The following is a 23,062-nucleotide window of genomic DNA, read 5'->3' as shown; positions in this document are numbered from 1 at the left end:
CAGATCTAAGGTCAAGACCTTGCAACGCAGATTTCCTCGTAAGTGGCTTGTAAGCAGCTTGGCGTAGGCCAATATACATATATTCATATAATATCGGAGGCACGATATGATTTCCAGTTCGACACAGCGATTGATAATAGTTTGGTGGGCGTGAATTATTTCAAGGATGATATACTGGTGTGGGGTGAGACGGAGGAAGAGCATGATTGGTGGGTTCACCGAGTATTGAGAGTGTTCCATGAGAAGGGGTTGAGTGTGAAGGTGGCAAAGTGCCAGATAAAGTGTGTTGCCTACCTGGGGCACACCATTGATGGAAATTGCATTAGGCCCAAGAAGGTTTGGTGGATTTTCTTAGGGATGGCTGAATTTTATGTGAAGTTCATTCCGGGTTATGTGGAAAAAATGTCCATATGAAGGAGTTACTTAAGAAACATGTGAGGTTTGAATGGACTGAAAAGTGTCAAGAGGAGTTTGAAACAGTGAGGAGGTGTGTAGATTAGGTTCCTTCATTGTCAATGTTTGATCTTAAGTCCAAGACTGTTTTGACAGTAGACGCCAGTGAGGTAGGTGTTGGGGCCATTTTGACACAATGGAAGTATAGTGAGTACAGGCCAATAGAATTGGCATCCAGGGTCTTATGTGACCCAGAGATCAGGTTTTCCATCATTGAGAAGGAGGCACTGGCAGTGTAATGGGCGTCAAGACGTTTTTGAGCACTTCTAAGGGGTTTGCCCTATGTGGTATGGGCAGACCACAAGCCGCTGGTGAATGTGCTCACTACTAAGGGTTTGGGGTCCGTTTCGCCCAGAATTTCACGTTGGATGGTGCCACTACTTGACTATAACTTTGTAGTGGAGTACGTTCCTGGCCAGAGGAATGCAGTCGCGGTTTATCTGTCTCGAATACCGGGGTGCGATGAGTGGGGGGGTGTGTTTGGAAAGTGAGGAGTGTGTGCAAATTGCATGATCATGCCAGGAATAGACAATGAAGTGGCGGAGAGTGCCTGGGGAGTGACAGAGTGACACGAGGTGAGAGGTCTGTGCCCTTGACTAAAGTATGTCGAAGGCTGGTCGCTTTGGCCCAGGAGCAGTAGTTGGGATGCACTTTGATGAAGGAAAGGTTCAGCAAATGTTATTGGTGGCCTGCGATGGACATTGACATGGCGAGGATAGTCGGGAACTGTGTTCTGTGTGAAGTAAGTGACAGGTCAGGTGACCAGGGCACAGCCGGTGCATCCGGTAGTGATTTCGGACAAGGTGTTGAGTAAGGTTGCGCTGGACATAATGCAGCCTTTCTATATGTTGTGTGAAGGTGGTAGATTCATTTTTGTTCTAATAGATTATACGTCAAGGTGGATTTAGTATGTGCCAGTGCGTTTGAATACCAGTGTTGAAGTTTCTCAGAGAAGTTTTTGGCAGAGAGGGCACACTGGAGAATATTGTCATGGGTAATGGTGTGCAGTTTATTTCATGGGAGATGACAGATTTCTTGAGGAAAGGGGATACAGCATCACAGGACGGCATTGAATAATCCCACAGCTGATGGGCTAGTGGAACTCGCCAACAGGTTTGTGAAGGAGCTGATTCAGTTGTCTTTAGTTAACAGGTTGGACTGGCGAGTTGTTTTGATGGACACTGTCACTGCGCACAGGGAAACACCTAATAGAGGGACTGAGTGTGTGCCGTTTGAGCTCATGAGTGTTGGAAGGCAAGTGGAAGACTCAAGCCTGGATGGTTGGGCTGTGGCATACAATTCAAGGTGAATTTGGAGGATGTTTTTGTTTTGGCGAAGAAGAAACAGGTAGAAAATGTGTGGTACAAGGAATATACTGTCCAGGTGGGAGATATGGTGAGGGTGAAAAGTCCACGGTTCTTGAGGAAGGGGTTGCCTGTTTTTCTTCCCCTTAAGGAGGTGATCAGAGTGGGGAGTAGTTGTGTCAAATTGAGCAGTGTCACTGTGGAGAAAAAGGAAGATTGCTGTGCAGGATGTGTCTGGTGTGTAGTGGATGGATGATGGTCCAGAGGGCACCGAGAGGAAGGGAAAGGGATGGGGAGTGATTTTGCCCTTGTTGGGTGAGGGGATCCAAGAGGAGAGCGAGGGACAGGGCGGTTGGGCTCCCGTTAGGGACGTGGTGGTTGCAAGGATGTTGCAGGATCACAGGTGTGTGGTTCACGTGTTTCCACCAGCCCCCAAAGGCCGCCTAGGAGATTGGAGGATTATGTTTGTGAGTGATACCTGACCTGCTTAGGCCCATGTTTTGGGGTTCTGTCTTTGTTTTAGTTACGTTAGACGTTTGGTTCGTTTCTCCTAATTTCTGCAGATCTTTCCCTCCTTTTAGTTTTTGGGTTATGTTCTTTGTTTTACTTTTCTTAACCCGTTTTCCTTTCGTCTTTCTGTTCTATTGTGGGTGGTTTGATAAGGGGGAAGGTGTGTTGTAGCTTCGGGTGTGTGCGTGTGTTTATGTGCGTGTAGTTACCTAATCAGCATTTGCATAGAACGTACTGTGTAACGTTCTGAAACTCACGGTAGCTGTCTACTAAACCACGGGGTGCCACGACGTATCTTACCTTGTGTGAACATTTCCTTTCTCCTGGGGAATACCTCACAGTAGCAGCTCTATGCACCGTGCATGCAGATGTTGTTTTACAAGGGATTATTCTGTGTTGAATTTTGTAACTGTCCTCCTGTATTGTTAAACAATACAATGCACAAAGTGTTTATTTCCGACTCACTGCCTAATGGTTTATTACATTGAGTTTGTCAACCTATTCTACATTCAGTCACACTCAAGTGTGTTACCCCTGTCTGTGTGTATATATGGCAGTGTATTGATAAGTCTTGTTGGTGACACCCGGCTATCACATAGTGAGAGTTTACTGCATAAGTATGGCTGCGCTTTTGAAGATTATAAAGTATTTGGATAAGCATGTTGTCGAATTTTATTGCAGTCTGGGCACTCATGTTCGTGCATCTTTGTTGGTTACTGATGTACTGGTTGCCAATGTGATTGTCATTCTAAGCTTTCTCTTTTCTCATTCTGTGCAAGGTGCGGGTGACGTAAGGCTGTGTTGACCACCGAGTGTGTGTGATTGAGTGCTCGGCAGTCCTTCCCCGCCTGCTTTTGTTTTGCTTTTCTGTTTCTGTAGGAATGGGATGGGGGCTTGAAACTGTGAGATAAGTATGGATTGTTGGTAGGATGCAGGTGTGTTTGTACCTGTGTGTCCAGTGCAATGCGGTGAGTCCGCAAAGTCTCTGTTTGATGTTGGCGCATGTGAGGATGTGCCTGTGTGGCCAGTGCTGTGGGTCTTGGACATTTATGTGAGCCTCCATGTGGTGCATGTTGAGCATCTGGGCAGCTGGACTTTGGGTTCTTTTCTTTTATCTAGTAAGAGTGAAGGTGCCAGCGATGGTGCAATATTACTTGCTTATGGCTCAGTGTGAGCATCAGTTCTGAGTACCTGGTTCTGATGCCTGACCTGTATGCCAGATGTGTCTTTGGATTCCTACCATGCTTTCTGTCTATCCTGCATGGCGTGTCGTGTGAGCTGGTGTAAGATTGTGAATTCATATGTTGGTATGGTGCACACTTGTGCCTGTGCAACTGTTCTCCTGAGAATCTTTCATGTTCACCTTTCCTTTTTCTCCTGGATGAAAGAGGGATGTGTTGTGACTTGAGTCTAGTGTGTTTCCCCTGCAGGCTTAAACAATCACTGCACGAGTGTGATGTCACTGGTTGGAATGTTCCTTATGTGGACGTTTGAGAGCCTGTTCCGCCCCACTCATTCCTGGTATGGGGTGACAGTGAGCCTGTGTTCATGTATGACCTGTCCCTAGCTTCAGACACATGTACCTTGTAATCCTTACCTCTTGGATTAAAGTAGTTGTTCACTTGCCAATGTATTACCTAGAGGATCTTTCTTTCTTTAATTACAGCACAGTGTTCTTTGAAGGTGGTTGTTTGCTTGCTCTACTGCAGGGGTCTGCAACCTTTTGCTCTCCGTATGTTTTGGACTACAACAAGGATCATGGGAGCGGTAGTTCAAAACATCTGGAGAGCCGCGGGTTGCAGACCCCTGCCTACGATATGCAAATCCCTGTTGCCATTAAGTGTGATTCGTGACAAATGGTACCATGTGCAAATGCACAATTCCTGAACAATAGATCATTTCTGCCAATTTGTGATGATCATTCAATGCAAAAGGCCTTTCCCTCATTGGAACAAAAATACTAGGCTTCTGTGGTGTGTTGCCTTAAAAGGAATTACAAGAGGAACACGATGGTGATGAATATTTAGTCGGATAGTTAACTGTACTTCAATCAGAAAGTCTTGAGCCTTACTCTACGAGAGCCAAGTATGATCTGCTGTCTAGGGCAGCCATTTTACTTTGCTTGAGAGCAGAAAGCTTCAGTATAGTCCTTCTGTGGACATTTCCACAAAGCATTGCCATGTTAATGACACATGGGCTGGTGCTAGGTTTGGTTTTTAGGCCAATATTGTTTCTATTCATTTTTCACCTGCACGCTCACCATCTGAAATGGTAATTATAGTAGGCAAAAATGTTTTTCTTTGTCAAAGGGAAGTCAAGATGTTAATTTGAGAATGTATCTCTGGGTTCCCTTCTCTCCCTATGGCAGTGGTGGGCAAACTGTGGGTTTCCAGATGTTTTGGCCTACTATTCCCATCATCCCTAGCCAACATAGATCATGGCAGTCATAGGTCAAACCATCTGGAGGGCCACAAGGTGCCCACCAGTGCCGTGTAGGCCTGATCTAGCTTTGGTTGCCTTAAGTCTTGCTCCTCCTATTTGGGGCTTGGTATACGGTTGGACAGAGGATGGAAAGGAAGACACCGCCCAGATATTGGTGCATTGTCACATTTTACCAACATCCTGCTTCACATTAACAGAAGCGTGACATGGGGTCAGAAAGCTGAAATACATTGTGCACTGGGAAGCAGTCATTCTTCACATATGTTCCAGCCCCTAAATGTGCATTGCCTTGGTGTGGGACACCAAGGGTCTCTATATGCCAACATCCATTACTGATAGGATTTAGGAAGTACACTAGTTCCGTGATCCGCTTGGGCATGGCAGAACAATTTAATGTGTGATATTCCTACGTGAACCCAGTGTTCAAGAGAGATTTGAAAACATGTAAATAACGTTTGGTGCCTCTCCCCTGCAGGTTGTTTCATGCCCAGAGGCTCGCCGGCACCAATCTGCTCTTCGTGGTCGCAGAGAAGCCAATGTGCAATCAGTGTGAAACTTCTAAGTTGCCCCAGGCGGAGACGAGATGTATCCTTGGCTGTGTCCAGTTGTATTTACCTTATGAAATATCCTACCTGAGTACCTATGGTTTGCTAAATGTGTAGGGGTGTGAGGAATTATTTTGAGGTACATTGCAAGTGTGGATTTGGTATAGCAAGCAATACTTCTTGTCTGTACTGGGATATGAAAGCATGCATAGAATAGTCAGTGTGTTTGTGTGTGTGTTTGTGTGGTTGAAAAGATTCTCATCATGGCTTTCTTCTTTGGCATTGCTTTCTTCAGCTTCCTGTCTTACAAACACCTGACCTTGAGAATCCAAACCACTCCTCACCAGCGGGACTGGTATGCTCCTCACTACCTGTTTCGCTCTTCAATTCAGCGTGATCAGACCCCACTCTTCCCACGGTGATGGTAAACTAACATTTCCAGTAAATGAAGCAGCAGGTTCCATCATTATGATTTTCATTCTCTCCTCGTGACCTCATTGACCCTTGAACCTACGACATGACCTCTCGCGTTGGTCCACCTAATGATCACAGTCGTGAAAATTCCCTTCTTCCTCTTAGGAATGAATTTTGATTGTCATGGCGATCGGCCCAGGAGCTTGGCTTGGAGACTTTGGGGCTACATGATGTATCTTGGGTGGTTTGGTAAGCAGAGCTCTTTTAAGGAGATGGCTGCTGCTTGTAACCAGCCACTTGACACTTTTTGCTGGACTTCCCACCTTCAGAACACACCCACCTATTAAGGTTTGTTTTTGGTATCAAAAGGGCCTCCAGAGAAATAACTCCCTCAAAAAAGGCAAACACTTTCAAAAGTGGGTATCTATTCTCTTGCCAGCTTCAATAGAAAACAGGAGGAAAGAACTCATCACTGGACTTAACAAACATTACCATGGCAGTCGCAGGTAATGAACCATATTATTTTCAGCAACAAGTAGCATGGTTTGAGCATCTTTGAGGAGTTCACATGCAAGTGAGATTCAGGATGATTAGCTGAAGGGCGTTCCAGAGATGGTTTTGACATCTCCAGGTTTAAGCTTGGTGAATCGAGTATCAGGTTGAAATGGCAAATTTGAAATGCCCACAGGCATTTCTTGATTTTCTACAGTGCAAATCTTTGTGATTAGACTGTATATTTAGACAGTGGGGTAACACGGTGTTAGAATTGCCTCGGACACAAGTTGGGAATGTGCAAGGATGGCAGTCTTGCTGTGATAACAGATTTTAATTTGCATTGGATGGGAGGGTCCATGGACTGAAGGAGAGTTGTGAAAGCTCCATTTCCCCACAACACTTTTCGAGCAATTGACACTCTGCTTAACACAAGCTGGGATATACTTCAGACTTGATATTTGCTTCTAAGACTCTACTCGCTTATTCATCCCTCTAGGTTTTTGTAAACTTACTGCAAGTGAAACTGTGCCTTTTACTGGAGGACTTGACAATTCCAGGCACCTTTTCAATCAAGTCCTAGGCACCTTTTCAATCAAGTCCCAGGTAGATCCTAAAATATGTTCCTTGAGGTAGCATCAGCCATTCCAGCTGCCCATTCTTCATGCTCCAATATATTGACCTGAGTACCTCTCCCTTCACATAGTGAATTCAGTATCTAGTGTAGCAAGGGGTCCAGCATCCTACTTCCTACTGCACTTATTCCGTAACTTGTTAGCGACATTACCTGATCAAAAGAGAAGCTTGTTCTTAGTCAAATTACCCTAATCTGCCTATGCCTGGCTGCTGCTGGCCAGACAACGGTACAACGCTCAGATCAAAAGTGCTGTGTCCACTTTTTTTTATTCCCATGTTTCCTATCTTCACTGTCGCCATAAGGAACTTTTGAGCCCTCAATCATTTTTTTAATCCTTTGCCCATCCCGAGGTGTTTTTTTCAGTTAACAAATTGAATTAAATCAATTATTTTTTTAATATGAAAGTTTTTAGAGGATCGGTTTTTTTTTCAAGTCTAAGGGCAAACACTTCGCCTATTGACTGATTCTGGTTACTTGGATATTGTTCAGCCCATGAAAGCTGCTTCCAATCCGGATGACAGCATTATAAGACTCTCTGCAATATTCCCTCCTGGGCCAGTTCTCTCACTGATTAAAAAGGTTTCTTGGATCCTCTAGATCTGGCGAGTTAGCATTAAGTTAACAGTGCACTGAAAAGTGGCAGTACTTTTTCAACAGAACATTACTTCCTAGCACCTTCTTAGTTACTAAGAGTTTGTTTGCCCCGCATGCCGCCGAGGTAGCCAGTGCTCGAAATGGTAGGTGACACCTTACCCATAAAACTTGGTACAATGACTGATTGCTTGTCTTCTTGGACCTCTCAGTTGCCTTTGATGATACAGTTTGTGCTCCTATGCTCATTCCCCATGCACGCAAGGCTGTCCTTCCTCACTGGATCGTCTTAGGTGGCCCAACCACTTTCCATACATTGCAGTCTACCTTGCGTCAATTCTGTTTCCAATGTTTTTTTTAAATATCCACATGAAGCTGTGGTGTGATCCGGCTGATGGTTTAGGAGTTGCCAGTCAGCAATACACTGATAACATGACACCAATGTGTCATCCAGGGCCACTGCCTGGTGCCTGCATGACTGATATCAAAGGCTGGATGTCTCTGGATGCCCTCATATTGGATATTTCCAAACAGAGCTGGTTCTTCTCATGACACTCTGCAATGTGTGCTTTATGTGTGCTCTATTGTTATTGTGGGAGTTAAGGGTGTGTCCCAGCTGAGATGCAATGTCAACACAGCCAAGATCGAGGAGGTCAGCACAGCTGTACTGTGAGCATGCAAATAGGGACTAGAGCATTGGATGCATAAGCCTCTCGGCAGCTAGGCGGTCCCTGGAATCCCTACCTGGAAAGTTCAATGGCGGTTGTGGAACGAGATGTGTGAAAATCGCTCACACCCCAGCTGCCGACCCTCATGAGCTGATAGCAGGTCCTGCTAATGCAAGTCCTATCCATCCAGACCAAGGAAGCGGCGCAAGCAGATTCCCCTCCTGAGCTACAGCAAGGGTGCAATGAAGGCAGCTCAACGCATGTCATCCGTTGCATGGCCTGTCCCATTAGCAGACGGTGCTGGAGTGTGAGGTAAATGCTAGGTGGGCCTCAGGAGGGACATCTCACCTGCTACCTCTTTGTGGATAGAATAACATTCGCTCACAGGGACATGCTATGGAATGATATCACCTGATTGTTAATCTTCATGGATTCCTGAAGGCGTCGTTTGCCCGTGGGGGTTCAGTCTACAGTTTTAATGTATTGTGCACTTTATACCTGTCAGTTGCAGTGTAATGTTGTTTCATTGTGACTATTTTGCATTTGTCCCGTTCGAAACACCATTGTGTGCGTTTCATTGTACACCTGTTAAAAAGCAAATCTCATTCCTTATGTGCCTATCATAGTGTTATATGATGTCCATAGGTGATATAACGCTGGCATGGACTAGAGCTTTCACATGTCTCTGGAGTGGATTGAGTCCTATTGGGGCACTCTCTAACTTTCCGTCTCTAGTTTCTGCATCATCCCACAGCCCCTTTCTGTGTCCTTTTGATTCATTGTCTTCCCTTAACACATGTGCTCCCAGCGGATGGGCCGGAGCAGTGCGAGCTTGTCCACAGACCACGCTATCGGAAGGGCCCACACATCTGTTTTGACTACAATATGACAGTAAGTAGACCATTGGGTATGCTTCTGGTGGTGGTGGTGGTGGAGTCTTCTTGGCACTCTTCGTCGGCAGTGATTTCTAAGGAGTTGGGCTCCATTGACGTATATGGTACCTAGAAGAGGCCATGGGTGTTATGTGCACCTGAGCTAGATGCCACAGGCAGAAATGAGGGTGTTCGCCTACGTATATATGAAGTGGGACCTCATTGGCATCCAGGTTACCAATGATGCAAGCAGGGGTGTTGCTAGGTCTGGAAAAGATCCGGGGCTATGCTAATTTTGGGACTGTTGGGACTGGGGGCTAGCTAGCATTTTTGGTTGTAACCCCTGAGCTTCGATCCGGGGCTACAACCCAAAGATCCGGGGCTCTAGACCGCTCAGACGCCCCCTAGCAACGCTTCTGGATGCAAGCATGGAAATGCAAAATTATGTAATAGAATGTGGTTAGCGCTGTTGAGGGTGCTGAATCTTGACTGGCCTACTTGATGTGGGAATAGGTGATGCAGCACCAGTGACGTTATAAAAGTGATCAACCTTTATTGAAGTGCAAAATGATGGTGATTTAGGTACAGGACTTTCTATCCCTGTCTTCCCTCTCTGAGAGTTTAGGACAGATACATGCCCTAAGGACTAATTTGGGTCACTTTTTAAAAATGTTTACATTATATAAGTCCATGGTTGCGAATGTGTGAATCAGCTCACGATGACGGTGATGAGAGAATACATTTCAAGAGGCCAGTGTTCTGCAATATCGCAGTGGTCGAAGTGTAAGAAAAGAAGTAGTGGAACTATGTTCCCCGATGGCCTGCCACCGCTCCCCACAAACCTTCATCGCCACGCCCCATCCCACGTGCAATGCAAGCCCCCAAACAAACACACCTGCTGATTAAGGGAAGGTTCAGTTGACTGCACTGAAAAGTGCAAGTTTCAACGTCTTCCTACACTTTTATTTTAAAACTAAAGCATTCCGGAGCGGTTTCTTTTTAAAATAAAAGTATAGGAACAGTAAAAGTATTTTTTTTTTTTTTTTTAAGTAGAGGAGCTCCGTTCCCAACCGCTCACGCCCACTTCGACCACTGCATGGAAGTAGATAATGCTTTGTTGAAATACATATATGAAGCCTGTGTTGTAGGAAGGGGAGTGGTTTGAAGTCTATGGGGCTGGTTGAAGTTTGGGAGTGCAATGATTTGGCAGTGAGGGACCCCAATTAGTTTTAGGTCTCTTAAGTGAGGACAGACTGAGCCATCAGCGTGGTGAACATCGGTGATGCTGCCATCCATTGAGTGACACTGGCATCCCTACAGTATGATGTTGTCTGATTGGTAATTGTCCAGAGTGATTCTGGAACTCATCTCTTCTTTTCATCTTGCCCACAGGAGGATACTTCAGACTGTGGGAGTGGAGCATCCTTCACAGCATCTTTGGGGCTTTTGTTGTCGCTTCAGTTCGTCGTCATCTCTGCGACCGTCAGCTGGGATCCACTTCACTTGGCTGCCTGCCTTTAAATCCCCTTTCCATTGTGGATTCCTTATTTTTTCTTTATTAATTGATTTTGGTTTCTCCCCAATTTGGAGTCTGAAATCTACAAAGGGATGACTTCCTGTTTCCTGAAAATCATGGTCGTCATGGAAACTGGAGGACTTCTTGTGTCTTGCAAATCAATGCTGGCTGCCAGGGAAATGCGTGAGGACTGCCTGTTTCCTGCACATTGGGGTCAGTTGCGATGGAGATCCTGTGCACCTCCTGTGTCCTGCACTCTGGTGCTCGTTACCATGAAAAACAGGAGGAGTTCATGTTCCCCCCTGCAGGCTCCTTGGATTTTTCCCTGTGGGTTTCACTTTGCTTTAACATTCTCGCTTCCAATTCCAACCGCTCTCCATCTGGGAACAAAGCATGCCGAAAAGACAAGCTTGCTGACCACCATGGAGGGTGTGAAAGGGAACGAAGGGCCTAGTAGCCAGCGCTTTCATACCATGGGGGAAGACTTATGAGTTCTTCATGTGTAGAAAGCAGCACCCCACATATTGCAGACCTTGTGGCATTCGGAGAGAACTCATCAAATCGTATCCAGTGAAACCTTTTCATTTTTCTGTCGGAAAGTATTTAATCAAAAAACAAAACAGGAAGAAAACACAAATGAAAAGAAAATGGTATGTTGTTGTGTTTGAGGTCATTTACTTGCAGCCCTGTTCTCCCATCCAAAAAAAAAGAAGAAAAAAAAGAATGTGATAGTTTGCCAAATGAAGACTATGATCACAGTCACCTTTCTGCCAAAAGGACTTCTTGAACTATAGAAAATCAAAGGTCACTTGCTCCTGACTGGATAGCCCCTTTAAAGGTCCTCTATCCAGCATAACCTCTTCAGTGGTCACTGTGACAGTATTGCTACTTCAGAAAGTCACTGGATTGTGGCATGGTCGTTTGTAAGCCACTTGGTCATGACACGGCTGTTCCTATGCTCGAACATCGATCTCCCTCAGCGGCCACACGGTTATAGGACATCATGATAGAATCAAACATTTGTGATACAGCCACTTGACAGTCACATGATCAAAGGCGTAGTAACTTCAATGGTCATGAGAACCTACCATTATGTTTGCGCAGTAGGTCATATCAGCAGGACACCTTTGCTCGCCTCCGATGCTCACTGTGCAGCCCCTGTGCCATCAGCATGTGTGCCTGAAAGTTTCAGGATGACGGTCTGCAATTTGGGATTAGCAACAATGTTTGGGCTTGTAGTTTACTTCCATATTCACGTATGCGATGGATGAACAGACATTGGTGGGGGCCGCATGCGTGGGGGCTCTGTTAAGGAAGCCGATCTGAAGGAAGTGTCCAACTTGCCATTGGTGTGTGCATGCAGGGGGGCGTGGAGAGAGGTACACTAACAAGTGACTGATTGATCCTACCGACACATTTGCCAAGATTGTTATAAGGATGAAACATAAAACAATGTGCTCAAAGAACATGGGGAGAGAGCGGTTAGGTGAGACAGTGGCAGTTGGATTAGTAGGTATCTAGTCAATTCATCTAAAACCACTGCATCTAATACCATTCCATCGAAATATTTCCATCTAAAAAAAAATCCTTCTAATGCATGTTTCTGGGGGGTAAAGGGTTCATTTTTTTTCAGGTGTATTTTAAAGGGTAAAAAACTCCCCAAAAAAAGAAAAAATGTATTACATGGAAATTTTTTAGATGGAAAACGTCGATGGAAAATCGGATGCAATAGTTTTAGATGAAATGACCATAAGCCGATTAGTACATTGACTAACACTCGAATCATAAGCTAAGAGTGTATCGTAAAGACTTACCAAGCAGTGTCAAGGCCTGCACACATCTTGAATCACTTTCGTCACTGGCATAACCTCTTAAGTCATATGCCACTAAAGAAAGGCGCCCACCATACCAGAAAATATTTGGAGTGTGCGCTTCTGAATTCCAGCCCAAACTGAAAGCGTCATACGGGCCCTGTAGTCATTCAGTGTATCAGCCCACCTGCGCTCCTACCTGTAATAGCCCATTGCCTTGCTTGTCCAATTTTTTTTAAAGATATTGTTTTAAAGGGTGATTTGGGAAAGATCTAAGATAGGTTGACTGGAACAATGCAACCCAGTCTTAAACATGTATTTCAGAAAAATGTAGAGTGGTTTGAATGCAAATTATACAGAATATTTAAAACGAGTTAATAGAGTTCCTATAGGACGTTAAATTATAAATGTATTTATGTGTTACGTATTCTGTATAATTTGCCTCTGCAACACCCCCAATTCTCTTCGAGGCAGGTTAAAGCCTTACCATGCCTTTGCGGTCCACAGACAGATCAAATGCATTAAAAACTCTCTAGCAGAACACGTACTGTATTTAACCCTAAATCCAGTTGTCTCCTAGTTCTAATAATTGACCGTTGTTACCGTAGTATGTGTTGGGTCAGAAACCCACAACTTCATTGTTCCTGAGCAGACTATTGTGCACTACCTCCCATTGGCATCCACTCCAATCTACTCTTTGATGCCTATTAGTGTCAACTGGACACTACTTGGCAGTTGATCCAAACGCTGCTGTCTTGCCGGGGCCCCAGCACCTCATGCCTCTGGCAGGATTTGTTGCTTGTTTTTGGTGGTGGGTTAAGTGGGTTGTATTTTCTGTACAGCTCCACCTGCTGATTTGCTTGTTTCACTACAGCTCAGCTTACAGTTATGTTTGGTTTTGACAGACCACTTCCAGTAGCTGACCGGTGTAGCGCTTGCAAAACCTGCACTGGGACCTGCTTTGGTCAAGTGCTGTTCAGGATGTGCTGGAATTCCATCAGCATTCCCAGCAGTCACATTCACTCATTCCGGAAGCGGTTGGACAAGTGCTCAGCAGAAGGCCATCAAACTCTTGTTTTCTTACCTTTCCTCATCTCATAGCCAGAGATATGTCACAAAAAGATCTTTGCTTTTCCCATATTTACCTTGCAGGGTAGATCCCTGTGCCTAGTTCATCAGGCATTTTATGGTATTGGGCCGGAGTATTTACAGCAAAAGGTTCAGCCGTACGTTCCTGCTCGCACCTTACGCTCCGATGGTTGCTTTCTTTTGGCTATCCCCAGGGTCCATCGTGCAAGAACTGGTGGTCACTCTTTTTTGACTAGAGCTGCTGTTCTGTGGAACGCCCTTCACTCTGCGTATGGTTTCGGCACACCTGCAATTTAGGAAGGCCCTTAAAACTTAGTTGTTTTAGGTCTTCTTGGTTCTTCCACTTGACTTGTTGGTTCAGCTTTAGCGCCAAGTTGCCATCTGGTGTTGGTTGCGCTACACACTTTTTGGGGTGTGAAAAACTATAACATAACAGGGTGTCAGATGCACAATTCTAGACTTCTCCAAGTTATCCTGACGCCAACAGACCAACAATTGATTAGGGATGCCTTGTGCTGGGAACAGTACCACAATCCTAAAAGGTATTCTATTTAGAAATGCAGCAGGCTCTGCTAGCTCTGAGCCCTTTTACTAATGAGTCAATATAAGCTTCTTCTGGGCGTTCATGGATGTGAGTAGTGCCGAACATGCGTGGTCATATCAACATACATGCTTTATGACAGGGCAGCCAGTTTTCTTGAGATGCTATCCGCAGAGTGCCATGCAAGGAAACGTCTCCATCGCCATGTAGTTTGACTCCTTAGTCAAATCTTCTTTGAAGTTTTATAAGGATTCACCCAAAACCTACACTGTGATCCCAATACAATCTTGAGCCTAGCTTTAAAAAAAAAGCCCTACTTTGGACAATTCAGTACCTCTGGTGTTGATCACGAGTGGGCGGGGCAAATCGGAAGGACGGCAACTCCTGCTGTGCATTATCTTCGGTAACTTAAGGTGGAGAATAACAACAATCTAAATCCCTGGACTTGAAGGCTTTAGCTGCATTGGAGGTACCTACCAACTGTCCTCAGCCCCATCCAAGAATAAGATCGATGCACAAGACATGGAAAGCAACTACAGCTGCTGGTCTTCTCAGGCTCTGCTATCTGTCGTAGTGTACTCCCAGTCATTTGGTTGCATTACCCAAGTTCTCGAATAATGCCAAACGCCCTTGCGTATGGTACCAGACTTTCATTTCGCTTTGCAGCATTGGTCATGGATTAAAAGATCACATCTGATATTAGGCAAGCATGCATTTCGCAAGTTCGAATGGCAGAATGGCTGACTCAGCCCAGCATCCTTCCAAGGTTGATACATTGGGTAGACTTACATTTGCGAGTATTAACAGCTATTTCTTCGAAGTGGACGGACCTGGCATGAAATGATTTATAAAATCTGATATTATAATTAGTAATCATATATTAACGCTTGATGCAAATGCAGTGAGCTCAATAGAGCCTTCTCAGCACGCTGAGATTAGAACTTCCGCAAATCAATCATCTTTTAGAGCCACGAGTGAATTGGTGCTCATATCAAAATCACGAATGTTTTGTAAGGGTCGCTATTAAAGGGTACCACCCTGCTCGCTCACTTGTCTGGCATACTCGTTTGAGCTATCACTTTTACTTCTACTCTTGGCAGTGATCCTCCACGCCAGAGATAGGTCACCAGTCACTTGGCCATGGTGGGTGACAACGTATACTCAGCACCTCCTTCAGTTCAGAATACAGTGGGCCTCATTACACGGTAGGCGGTATGGTTGCCGCCGGTATTTTACAGTGTCTGCCCTGGTGGATGGTGGAGTTACCACCCTACTCCAAGGTGAGCGGGGGCGGTAATTCCCCATTCACAATGGCCCTTCCCCATTCCCATTCTTGCCCCTATAGGGTTCAATGGGGAAGGAGCTAATTACGGTACCGTAATTAGCACCAAGGTCCCTTTGCGGGCCCGTTCCTTAACGGCTGCTAAAACCAGTCGTTGAGGTCGGGTCCGGCAAAGGGAACTCTTAGTAGGGCGGTAAGGGTTTACCGGTACCGGTGCCCTTACCGGTACCGGTAAACCCTTACCGCGTTCCGTCTAATGAGGCCCAGTGTCTCCAGTTTCCCATAAACTGTCTCGACTAACACCAGAAAGTGGTCTCTTTTATGCAGGGTTCTGCCTCTCCCTCGAATCTCTTTGTTTCCATCCTAAAGTTCTGTGACATTTCAACTACCTTCTCTGTCAATTCCACCTTGGCCAGAGTTACAGGTTTTGAAAAAATGCCTTTAATTTCTTTTTTTTAAACTACCCCTCAACCACTTATCTTAATGGCATTGGATGCAGTCTACACAATACTAAAAATAGAGACAGGGGAAAAGACAATGGGCCTGTCCCTTTACCAAACCCCATGAACGTGACTAAGGTTGCACAGCATTGGCAGAGGGATCTAGCAAAAGAAAAGCCTGCCCCTCCTCTAGGGAAATGTGAGAGGGGTTCTGGCTGTGTTCACGCTTATGTCTCACTCTCTTGAGCTTGTCCAATGAGAGATCTGTTTCATGTCTCGGGAGGATAGCTCAGGGGCAACATGCTCGCCTTGGAAGCAAGACGACACAGAGCACCACAGGTTCGATCTCGGTATTAAGTGTGTTATAACTAACATATCATATCATGTGTAAAGAGGGCTGGAAGGGTGCAAAGCAACCATTCACTATGGTGGGACTTTACAGAAATGGTACCCATCGCTTTGATTGCCTCAGCCTCTTGGAATGGCAAGCATGGCTTTCCATTTAATCACTGGACGGAGTTGTACATGGCAGGGAAATTGACCAAATATTTAAGTGAAAAGGAAATAGTCTGTGTCTGCAAAGACCCTTAAGCAGTTGATAGCGGACGCATCTCCATCACTTGACACACGCCCTTCTCCACTTGATACTCTTGATGACTCCTCCAAACAGGAAAAGATTTGAAAGAGTACAAATGAAAGGGGTTCTGAAAGCAAAGTGGCGTTCATTTCTAAGTCTGTGCTGTTCCTGCTTTTGAGGAAGATGCCAAGGCATTGCATAGCTCTGCCATGGATCACGGAAACGTAGAACTGCAAGAGGGTAAAACAGGAAACAAGTCTTCTCCTGCTATGCGCCATGCCATGGAACATGGCTTCCTCCAGAACAGGGTCCGGTTTCCCTGAATGGGGAATTCCCGGGCCATTCCGAGTTCGGAGGGCCCGGTAATTCCTCCCTCAGGGAAACCGGGCCCGGACCTTCCACATTCCCACTCCAGCCCTCATAGGCCTGTTAGTCTTACGCTAATGATGGGGGCTTCATTTGAATCCATTTTGAAGTTCTAACTTTGCAAAAATATTTTTGCTTACAATAATCTCACAAAGGGTAAAGAGTTAGTGCACAACCAGTTTCGGGTAACTTATATTTAAAGATGTGGTTGCCTTAAGGTCATCCATGTTCTCAACACTTATGTTAGGCTACCTTTGAGTATTTTTTCAGACTTTTCTTATCCTATCCAATTCTAGGGTTCAATGACTTGTATATCTTTTTTTTAATTTTATTGTGCATTTGTTAGGCGCCTATACAACCAATGGTGTTTCCAGGTGCCACAAGAAAAAGTGGGGAGGTAACAAGTGGAGTAAACAACAAGAGGAACAGTAATATATAAAATCCTGGTTCTACTAGGCCTTGTGCCATTTGGACGTGTAAGTGCAGTAAAGAGAAGTGCAGGAGATGGGGAAGAGAGGCCGGTTAGGGGGAGAAGGCAGGAAATGTGCTGGTGTTAGCCCATGAGGGGAGTGCTAGGGAGGAGGCCACTGGCTAAGTGCTAGGGCAGAGGAGTCCCAAGGGTGGGATGCACACCGGCAGGCAGGTGGCCACGCACGGGCAGTGCTGGGGGAGTGGGGTGCTGGTAACCTGTCAGATTCATGGAGGACCAGGCCGCAAGTCTCACTTAAGAGCTCTGTGTACGCAAAAGGGAAGTTATCGGATTTTTGTCATTCTACCATAAGTAGTTCCCTCTCTCCCCTGCACCATCACTCAGTTGAAAGCTTTGCAAAACCAAATGATAAGGCGTGCGTACAACTTCAGTTTTATAACATTATGGGTGGATAACATAACGTTTCAATTACAATTGAACGTTGGCTGTTCCTTAAATTATGTTATTTGGGCTACTTTGGCCTCATGTCACCCGCTTAAAAATCGTATTGAACTGGCCGTAGGCGATAAGACATGTCTAAAACTCAAGGTAAAACTAACTGGTGTGTGTCACTGCAGCCAAACCTCACTGCACTCTCAAAAGACCCCAATTCAAAGAATGTTGCCAATGTCTTCCATATTTGTCCGACATTTCATAATAAATAAATCGTTACATTAGATTGCAATACAATAACACATTTATTCACACCACATTCATTTTTTAATGTAGTTTGGCACATTAAATGAGACTATAGCAAAGCTCAAACTATATTTCCTTAATTTACAATATGATGAAACAGAAATCAACAGAATTTTAGTCTTAAATTTGAAGGAAGAAGCAGCTCTCAGAGTGTAGTGAAGGTGAACATCTACTTGCTTCCCTCTACGCATGTCCAAGCCTTTTTGATCCATCTTTAGGAGTTAACAACTTTCTGCCTTCCTACAAAAATGAGTAAATAAACCACTATGAGCTCCACCACTGTTCAAATAACACCCAAAACCGTTCTGAGTACTAGACGCAAAGGTCCTCATAATATTGTTGGTGGTATCCTGCCGGTAAATCCGAGGGGATTCCACCAAACGGTATTACTGATATTTGGTCTGCCGGTAATACCGGCAGATTACAAGTGCCAGTAAGGTTGGGTATTCCCAATTTCAGGACTCCATGGCAGGAATTGCCAGTATTACCGGCACCAGTAATACCAGCATTTATTTGGTGGTGGGGTTCTGGAATTACCAGCAGCTCAGACCTGCAGATAAATCTGGCAACCCCACCACCAAATTTGTAGTTTGCAGGTGTGGTAACGTGCAGGTAAATGGTATTACCGGCACTTTGATACCGCACTGGCAAACATATAATGAGGCTCAAAAAAGTTCCTAGACCCGGCATTTGGGCTTATTGAATCCTGGTTACTATGTGAATCTGCTTTTTCTTGCATTCTGTTTCATTCTTAAACTCTTATGGGACATAACGGCCTACCCTCAATCTATTTTCCAAACGTGAATCCGGAAAATCCCTCTAGGCTAATTTAGTCATTGCGAATTGATCAACTCCGTGCTCATCTGAAAGCCTGATCCTCACTTCTAGATGAGTCAGAAGCCGAGTAAATGTGATTTAGTCGAACCTACACTCACAATTCCTTGATGGACTCGTATGCATCTACTTCATTTATCAATATATTAAAAGTAGTCAATCCCCTTTCTGAATGATGGCCGTTCAGTATAGCAAAACCACTCTCGCTCTTCCGAAAACAGTTTGCTTGCAAAAACCCATAATGCTGAAAGGAAGGGGTTTAAACAATCCGCTCCATTCAACTCAGTGTGTCGCTCTGCATTGTGGAGCCGATGCCACCATCTTGTTTTCTGCCCCGCTCTCTGTACACTCCGAATCTACAACATTCCCTTATGCAGCTGGGCGGCTGAACATCGGCTGTCAAAAATTACAGTTCTCTCCCAATCTTCACATCAATTTGTTCAGAAATTCGGGCATGTTATGCTTGATATATCGAATCACATTACAATGCCAGTGTCACTATATTGTACGATGCCTACTTTGTAAATCGGCTAGACCTGAATTGTTAACCACTCCAACGATCTGACTGAACTTCAGCCACCATTTTTATTAGACACAGATCATGTCCGGGTCTATATAGTAATAGGCCCCCCAACTAAATTAAAGACACAAAGTTATCAAACCTGCCAGTTTCAGTTAATAATGTCCCCAGTAGTCTCTCTGGATGATAGAACTAGGTGCTTCATCTAAACTAGGATTGCACTGCAAGGAACATGTATTGCGGTCATCAAATGGCCCTATTGGCTTTTGTGTTCCCTTTATCTTAAAGGGAGGACTAGAGATCAGTTTAAACGAAGAAATAGAAATATTTTTGGGGCTTTTTAACATGATTAATGTTTCCCTTTGGAATGTGAGCACTATGTGCGCTGGGCGGTCGTCCCAAGGACAGATGTTTAAGAGATGTTGAACTAGGTGGGGCTAAAGATACCATAGTCCTTATTCTTAGCTCACAGCCGCTGTGATACGTAAGGCCCTAACGAGTTTCCTTCACGTATTTGAAGGTATGCACCTTTTTTCGTGATTCTGATGGCCAAGCTTGATGTCATGGTTGTCACGTGGCTCGCTAAAAGCCCTCGGATGCACAAACTCTAGCCTCCTGTAATAGAAAGTGCGTTGCCTGGAAATCATTCTGTGTATGCAGGAGAACATGGAGCTTACCGCAACCTTCGTGCTCTCACAAGCTGGTCCTTCAATAGAATAACACTCGCCCTCCAAGCTTTCATTTTCCCAAATGTTACTCTTTTGCATCCGTTGAGATGATGGCTTCTGTGTGTGAGCTCAAAGAAGGAGCAGCTCCTGGCAACCCACTGACTGGACGAATCTCTACAGGGAACATTGGACGCAGAGCCATGCTGCTTTCAGTTGCTGTCCTTTCTTCTGCTCTGAGGTCCTCATACTTACTTTTTACAGTATGTCTTGTCATTTACCAGACAGCAGGACAGCTGCTATAACGTTCTCTTCAATAGTTGATATGAATACCAATTCTAAATTACTATGAGAAAAAAATAACAAGACTGACTTGCCACCCTCCCACCCCGGCAAGATTTCTTCCAGTTCTTGCATTTTCTGGCAAAATGTTTATTCTGCGCCCTGTGGAGCTTAACCCTCGCAACTTACTCTTGCCGCTTTTTCCAAACTGTCCTGTCTCCCATAACCCATCTCTAAAATGTTAGCCCTGCTTCAGAAATTCAGCTATCCTCAACTTATAGTGCATGTGTTGTAGCTGCAGCTGACCACGAGTGGCCCAGAAAGTTTTAACATACATTTGTAAGAAATGACTGTGTCCAAGACTGGCCTGGGTGCGGACAACATTGTCTTGCAACCTTACAAAGCAACCACATTTTCTATGCTATGAAACTCTGAGTTACTCCTGACAACATCTAATACCCACGTTTTCTCCCCTCCACTCTCCTTTCAGTATCTCACTCTGGCCCCTTTCCTTCACGACTGCCCTCCATCCAGCCAATGTCTGCCTGACCAGAACTCCAAATTTTAGGTAAAGATATTGGACTGCCTATAAAGAACACTTTCTCTCTTAACGATGAGGGCTCTACTTCTTTGACTAGCATAGATAGAACTGGTCTCTTTCCTTCTCTTGCACTCACGAAAGCTACCACTGACTAATGGAGTCTATTTGCTTCTCAGGTGGTTTATCTGCCTGAGGAGGTGCTTCCCTTCTCTGACTAGCATACTGAGGGTGTCTTTCCTCTTGGACCCTCTCCTTTATCGTCAACACTCTCGCACACAGAAATGGTGTCTCGTCGTTTGGAACTTTAGCACAGACAAAAGGATCCCCTCCCCGTGTCTGGCACTGGTGCAGATTGAAGAACGCCACCTTCCCTTGTGGTGCTAGCAGGGACAGAGGGACTTTCTTCACCTGGCTCTACCTAGCATGCACTTCAGATGAATCACTGTTGTGGTGTACACTTGCACAGACAGGGAGCTTGTTACACCCACTGAAAACAGCCTCACACACAGAAAGTGCTTCTAGGGTGAAGGACACAACGGCAAAAGTACACAGCTCCTCTGCCTAACACTTTCACATTCTTGGGGAATCCATTCCCCTGTCCTGTGGAAGACCAGACGTGTGATGAGTCCTTCTGGTTGGCATGAACATATACTGAGATAATGGCTTTCTTTCCCGGAAACTGGCCCCAACTCGGCTCAGCTACTTCCCCAAACTTTCCCCTCACTTCACACAGCCAAAGGAGACTAATTCCCACCCGTTCCAACATTGACCACTTCTTCATCCATCGCCCTCCATTATAAAAGCATGGACTGAGGGACTTTCTCACCTGAGGGTTCCCTGGCACATGCATGACCCTAATATAGATTGAGAATAACAGGGGCAGAGGCAGCCCCTGCCGAATCTGTAACCAAGAGAGTTGGCCCTTGTATTGTGTGAGCATAGTCTCTGAGCTCTTGTCCAACACCAGGGAAGACTGGGGAGCAGCTCTTCCTGCATGAGACCAGCAGACAACAAAGGGAGCCATTTTACAATTGCGCATAGTATCGCTGATGAGAGAATGAGCGGCTCCCCAGTCCCCACCTGTGAAGTCCTCCTCTGCATGACAACAATGCAGTATAACCCGAAGGCACTACTTCGCTAACACATACTAAGCAACATTCCCCTCAGTGCTTCATTCAATTGCCTTTTCACTTGCTGTTTGCCGTCAATAAAAGCCTAAACATTGTTTGACAAAGTGGACGAATCTTAAGAGTGGTATTCCATGGAGTTTAAAAGTGCAAGACAATTAACATTAGAGGTACCTGCATGTCCTTGTGTAACTCTCCTCCTGTCCACCCCTCACCTATGTATTAGTCTCTCCATGTGATCGCCAAGGAACGCCCCTCTCTCCACTCTCAGCATTTCATCTGATAAGTAGGGTGAAGGATTCTGTATTGGAATCGGCCATTGCCCTGTGATAAAAGTCCACGCACATTGATGTTATGAAAGAAGAAACTTGTCCGTAGAGCAGCGATTTTTCTCATGCTCACGTCACATCCCCTTCGGAGGAGAACATCCATCTTGCTTCTCATTTTTCACAACCGTCCTGGAGATACCTCCGCAGACCTCCACAGGGGGCTGTGGTGTGGAGGCACATGGAGCCAAAATCATGCCAAGATCCGTCCATCACCCGTCGGTATCCTTGTTGCTTCTCAGTGTGTCTGTGTGTGTATGCGTGTGTGTTCGGTCTGTCTTTTGGGAATGTGTTTTTTTTTATTTCGACAGATTGCTGACTCTGTGTTAAACCTGGAGTGTGTGTGTAATTCCGTAAGTCTAGTCAGGTGTTCATTCGAGAGATCTAAAGTACAAAAATATATACATACCTATAAATATATATATATTTAAAGTAGAAAATACACACCAAGGAAACAACAATAGTTATCATTGCTGGAAACTCTGCCCCATTCCACACCCAAGAAGGACCATAAACACCCTTTCCTTCACCGCCGGAAACTTTTCGGTTCGGTTGCCTTCTGTTTTTTACAGAAGAGTTACCAAAAAAAATGTCTAACATAAAAACGGACAAAAAACTTTGTAAGATATTGTGTGTGTGATTCCTTGTAAAATATTTTCAAATGGTTTATTACAGAGGATCAGTTATTAAAAAATGTGCATATTTTCACTTCACACGTCGTCTGTCTTTTTTCCCATCTCGGATAACGCTCCAGCTAATGGGGTGCGATGATGGGTTGGGGGTTGGGTGGGGGGGGGGGGGTTGCGGTGGTGAAAATCACTCATACAATCTCTTGCTAATGAAGAACTGGGACAACTCTCTCCCAATATTGAATGACTTGAAGACTTGAATATCAGAAGCCTATATGTCATGGAAGGTGCAATTGCACCCAAATGCAATTGTTTTTAATGAGTGGTTTCTTCAGGCTGTTTCTTCAGCTTTTGAAATATTCTTAGGCACCAGATCAATGATCAAAAAACATTAGCCAGTTTGCCAGGTGGCAAGCAAGA

General features: G+C 45.0%; 1 protein-coding gene across 2 annotated transcripts in view; it reads left to right on the top strand.

Annotated features, from left to right (window-relative positions):
• Positions 1 to 22,726, top strand: part of CACNA2D2 (calcium voltage-gated channel auxiliary subunit alpha2delta 2) — a 2,156,122-nt gene extending 2,133,396 nt beyond the window's left edge. For both annotated transcript variants that reach the window (XM_069644058.1, XM_069644057.1), the window contains 3 exons: positions 5,185 to 5,294; positions 8,865 to 8,947; positions 10,321 to 22,726. In XM_069644058.1, the coding sequence (XP_069500159.1) occupies positions 5,185 to 5,294; positions 8,865 to 8,947; positions 10,321 to 10,449 (322 nt within the window). In that variant the 3' untranslated portion in view covers positions 10,450 to 22,726. The remainder of the gene's footprint in view (positions 1 to 5,184; positions 5,295 to 8,864; positions 8,948 to 10,320) is intronic.
• The last annotated feature ends 336 nt before the right edge of the window (positions 22,727 to 23,062 follow it).

This window comes from Ambystoma mexicanum, chromosome 2p (genome assembly GCF_040938575.1).
Source record: "Ambystoma mexicanum isolate Mex_15411 chromosome 2p, UKY_AmexF1_1, whole genome shotgun sequence".
NCBI lineage: Eukaryota > Metazoa > Chordata > Amphibia > Caudata > Ambystomatidae > Ambystoma > Ambystoma mexicanum.
The sequence above is the reverse complement of the archived record's forward strand: the minus strand, read 5'-3'. Positions and strand labels throughout refer to the sequence as shown.